Source organism: Candida tropicalis (genome assembly GCF_000006335.3).
Source record: "Candida tropicalis MYA-3404 genomic scaffold supercont3.18, whole genome shotgun sequence".
Taxonomy (NCBI): Eukaryota; Fungi; Ascomycota; class Pichiomycetes; order Serinales; family Debaryomycetaceae; genus Candida; species Candida tropicalis.
In genome coordinates this window covers 4461-8448 of record NW_003020047.1, presented here as the reverse complement: position 1 = coordinate 8448, position 3988 = coordinate 4461, and the positions used below count along the sequence as shown (strand labels likewise).

At 32.7% G+C, this 3988-nt stretch overlaps 1 protein-coding gene across 1 annotated transcript; it reads left to right on the top strand. All coding sequences in view use genetic code 12, as the record gives it.

The window, feature by feature from the left end:
- Positions 1-347: 347 nt before the first annotated feature.
- Positions 348-785, top strand: CTRG_06248 (uncharacterized protein; the record flags this gene model as incomplete). The annotated part of the gene is made up of 1 exon (XM_002546724.1): positions 348-785. The coding sequence occupies one exon, from the start codon at positions 348-350 to the stop codon at positions 783-785; it is 438 nt and encodes a 145-aa protein (XP_002546770.1).
- Between the last annotated feature and the right edge of the window lie 3203 nt (positions 786-3988).

Here is a 3988-nt window from a genome sequence, read left to right as displayed (position 1 = left end):
AATATATCACCAGTTACATTTTGTATGGGGAAAAGAGATTCAAGCGATTTTTGGAGATTTTTTCGTGTCTGGACCGTTTATAAAATTACGGGAATAAACAACTTGAGTTGCTGATGAACCCCTTTGGAAGCACTAGATAGTCTAAAACCTGGAAATTGAATATAATAATAGTATATACTTGATGAAATTTACATTAACATTCCAATGAATACAATTTCAACGGTCTGGATAGTGCAATTAGTGACTTATTAAGAAAAATTATTATTCCCGATAAAAAAAAGATTGTTTGAATTTTCAAGAGTAAGAGTGATAGATAACTCCTCCAATACTTAGTCGATCAATTCAGAATGAACTTATATAGCATAATTTATTACTGTCAATCATATGAGCTTTTCAGAATTGCAAAAATCGTACTAATAGTGACAAATGTTGCAAATCGTGGAACATTTGAATGTCGCACTGTGACGACCATAGAAAACAGAGGTCAAAATGCTACTTTTTTCTGGAACATCCAAATATTCTACAAATTTGGAACATATAAATCTATGGATATATGGACGGAATATTCGAATATACGGATATATGGAGGGAAAATTTGCACATACAAATGCGCACCAAATCAGGAACATACAAATCAATGGTTTAATGGATGGAACATTGTGACGCACAGATATAGGGCGCAATCACTAGAACATATAGATGTACAACAAAAAGTGACATTGAAAAATATGGTTTCAAGGATGGATTATTTGAATATACATATGGTTTCACTTTTTGGAATGTAGATTTATAAGTTACCGCCATCAAATTCATGAATATAACCTACTGTTATGTGTCTTTCCTTATTCAGAATTCTGTCAAATAGATTATCTTGATTGATTCCCATTATATTCAAATGTATTAGATATAATATGTCAAAAGGAAATGATCCAGAGTGTCGTAAATGCATTCATTTTTTCTGTATCATTACAAAAATATGAACTATTCTCGCAACATATCAAATCTACTAACCAGATTCACACAATAGACAAGTTCAAACTGATCATAATTTTAAAAAGAAAATCTTTGTTATTTAATTAATTATTATATTAGATTCATATTCATAGTGGATATCATCATTATTCACTTCTATTTAATCTAACTTATCAAAACTATAACAGTTGTTACATTTTGCATGGTAAAATGAGGTTCAAGTCAATTCTCGTGTCTGAATCAAAATGAAAATTACGGAAATAATCCACTTGAGATCATAGTGAATCCATTTAGAAACACTATATACACCAATATTGTGAATGATCAATATTTAAGTTCCTTAAAATAATGGTAAACATATGAATATAATGAAGATATAATTTTCAACAGGTTTAATAGAACAATTATTAATAAATTTATACAAATCATACTTCCCGATAAATAAAAAAGGTGTGGTAGCACTGAGCATACAAAAGCAAAACAATAATATCTACACAAATATATAAAAAAAATCAACTATAAAAGGACAAAAAAACAGTTTGCAAATAAAAAATCTTTTTATAATACTTTCTTTTCTTTTCCTTTCTTCTCTTCTTTCATCAACAATTAGTATCAATCACTTTATATATGATATCAGTTTTAGCAAGTAAGTATCAATTGATGTGTTTTATTCATGGCACCAAATACTAACTCCAATATAAGAAACCACAGCCCATTGCCCATTACAAGTTTACCAAGAATCAAAGGCTATATCTTTTCCATCCCTTGTTCTTATATGTTCCCCACTAGTTGTTATTTGTGCTACTTGGTTAAGTCATTGTAAACAAAGTCACCAACTGGTAGCTCTTTTAGTATGATGCACAAACATAAGAAGAACCTTCCAAATAAGATAGCAAATTGGGAACACATGTTATCTTGAACCTTATAAGAGGGATCAACATATACAAAAAAGGGACGATGTTGATTAGTGAAGGTTCTTCAAAAGATAGTGACTGGTCATCACTATTTTTCAAAGCTACTTATTGCGATAGGCTAGTTCTCTATCCCGGTGAGTAGTAGTGGTGGTTTAGTACCAACCACACACTTGTAGAGGACCAGACAATTGGGGGACTTCATCGACCAGTCCCTTTCCCTCCTGGTTCATCCTCTATCTATTCTCCCTTGGGCCAGTAGGGGGACGCGATATGGCAACTCAAGAAGAGGGCCATGGTCGGGCTGGGTCGGCCCCACACATACACACGTGGGCCCAGTTCGACCCTCTCCTTTAATTAGGAGAGGTAGTACGTGGGGAGAGGGGAGGAGCCAACCCTTCATCATTTGGTTCTTTCCACCACTTCCATATTTGTCATGTCGTCGAACAGGGACATGGGAGAAAACTGAATGCTTCCTAAAGAAACCCTAATAATGGTCCAAATTGAGCGTAAATATCTATAATTAGCAAAAGAACCATGTTTAAAAATGAATATGTTAATAATTATTCAACTGTTGAAGGAATTGTCAGGAATTAAGCAATAAAGCCCATGAGTTAAAAGTAAACCCAACACATATGAGACCATAAACGAGATTAGAAGCTTTAAATGGACATAATCGTTATTAAAATAAGGTAAATTCAACTGAAAGTCAGCAAAAACAATGTAATAAAGTTTGTAAACAGCTCTAAAATAATGGAAATCGATAAAATAAATATACCCCAGATAAATTAAACCACTACATGGTGTTAAAAATTCATTAAACCAATGAAACTACTGTAACTTGTTGTACATACTTAAGTTCGTAGACGCTTCACCAGAAGATTATATGGATAAATTATTTAATCTTGAAACGGAAACAAGGACCATTCATTTATAATATGCAGAACGACGAATATTGCAGATTTATAGAACGAAATAACTCTTATAAAAATGCAGATAATGAAATATACACGTGACTTTACCCGTTTAGGAAAGTGGCTCAAGAAAATGTGTGGTTTTAATCGTTTCTCTATCACACGACGGCCACGAAAACAACAAAAAAAATCAGTGTAAGAGTATAACACACTGTCCTTGCAAAGTGAAGAGGTACTATAATGACACTGAAGAAGAATAAGTTAATCCTGAAAAAGTTGTATCAACTTTTGATGATTGTGATGCTGTTCTTACCACTAGAATCTTTCATTGTTCTTGAACCTCATGGATAATAGACTTTCCCCAATGTGTGATTCATCTTACCACTTGACAGTCACAGTAACAGGAACTGCAGGTCTAGAATATTACCAAACCCCATAGACAACTCATAAGTATACTGTGTACTGGATTTTGCTAAATTTTTGAATGGGAGAACTTGATGTGTTGTAGTGGAAATTGAATCACTAATTGACACAATGGTCGAATTCAAATACAAGGTCATTCAAGAAGCTATACTTACTTTTAGGGTCACGTTTTGCTTCCAATGCATCGTTCCAGAGACGTATCAAAATTAAAGATACGCTATGATGAATATTAATAACCATTACATCTGGATTTGTGTTTCCTATATTTTTTGTATTGGGATGAATAATTGCTTGTGATGGTACAATCTGGTAGTCAAGCGATGATTTCCAATGTGTTTACGAAGTTTTATGCAATAAGGTAATCTACAAATTCTTCTTTTAGATACTTCATTGTGAAATCTCGATATTCCATCCATAAGGAAGGTAGATATATTCAGTTACTGGAAGCTATTGAACTATTGGGTAACTGGCTTCAAGAGACAAGTTAGGAGCTTTTACACATATCTAGGGAATCCCCTTCCTCCCTGGTGAATAATTAGTCGTTTTGTAACATTGGAGAGATGCTCCAGATTAGATATTGTTGGATGAGCGTTAAATATTAATGGTGAATAAAGAAGAGAAGAATAATGAAGAGAAGAATAATGAAGAGAAGAATAATGAAGAGAGGAATAATAAGGATAAATTCATGTTTATTTATTGCAAATATATAAAGCATTATGCAAATAATTTAGCGTCATCATTGATTTAGCATCATCATTAATTTGACAA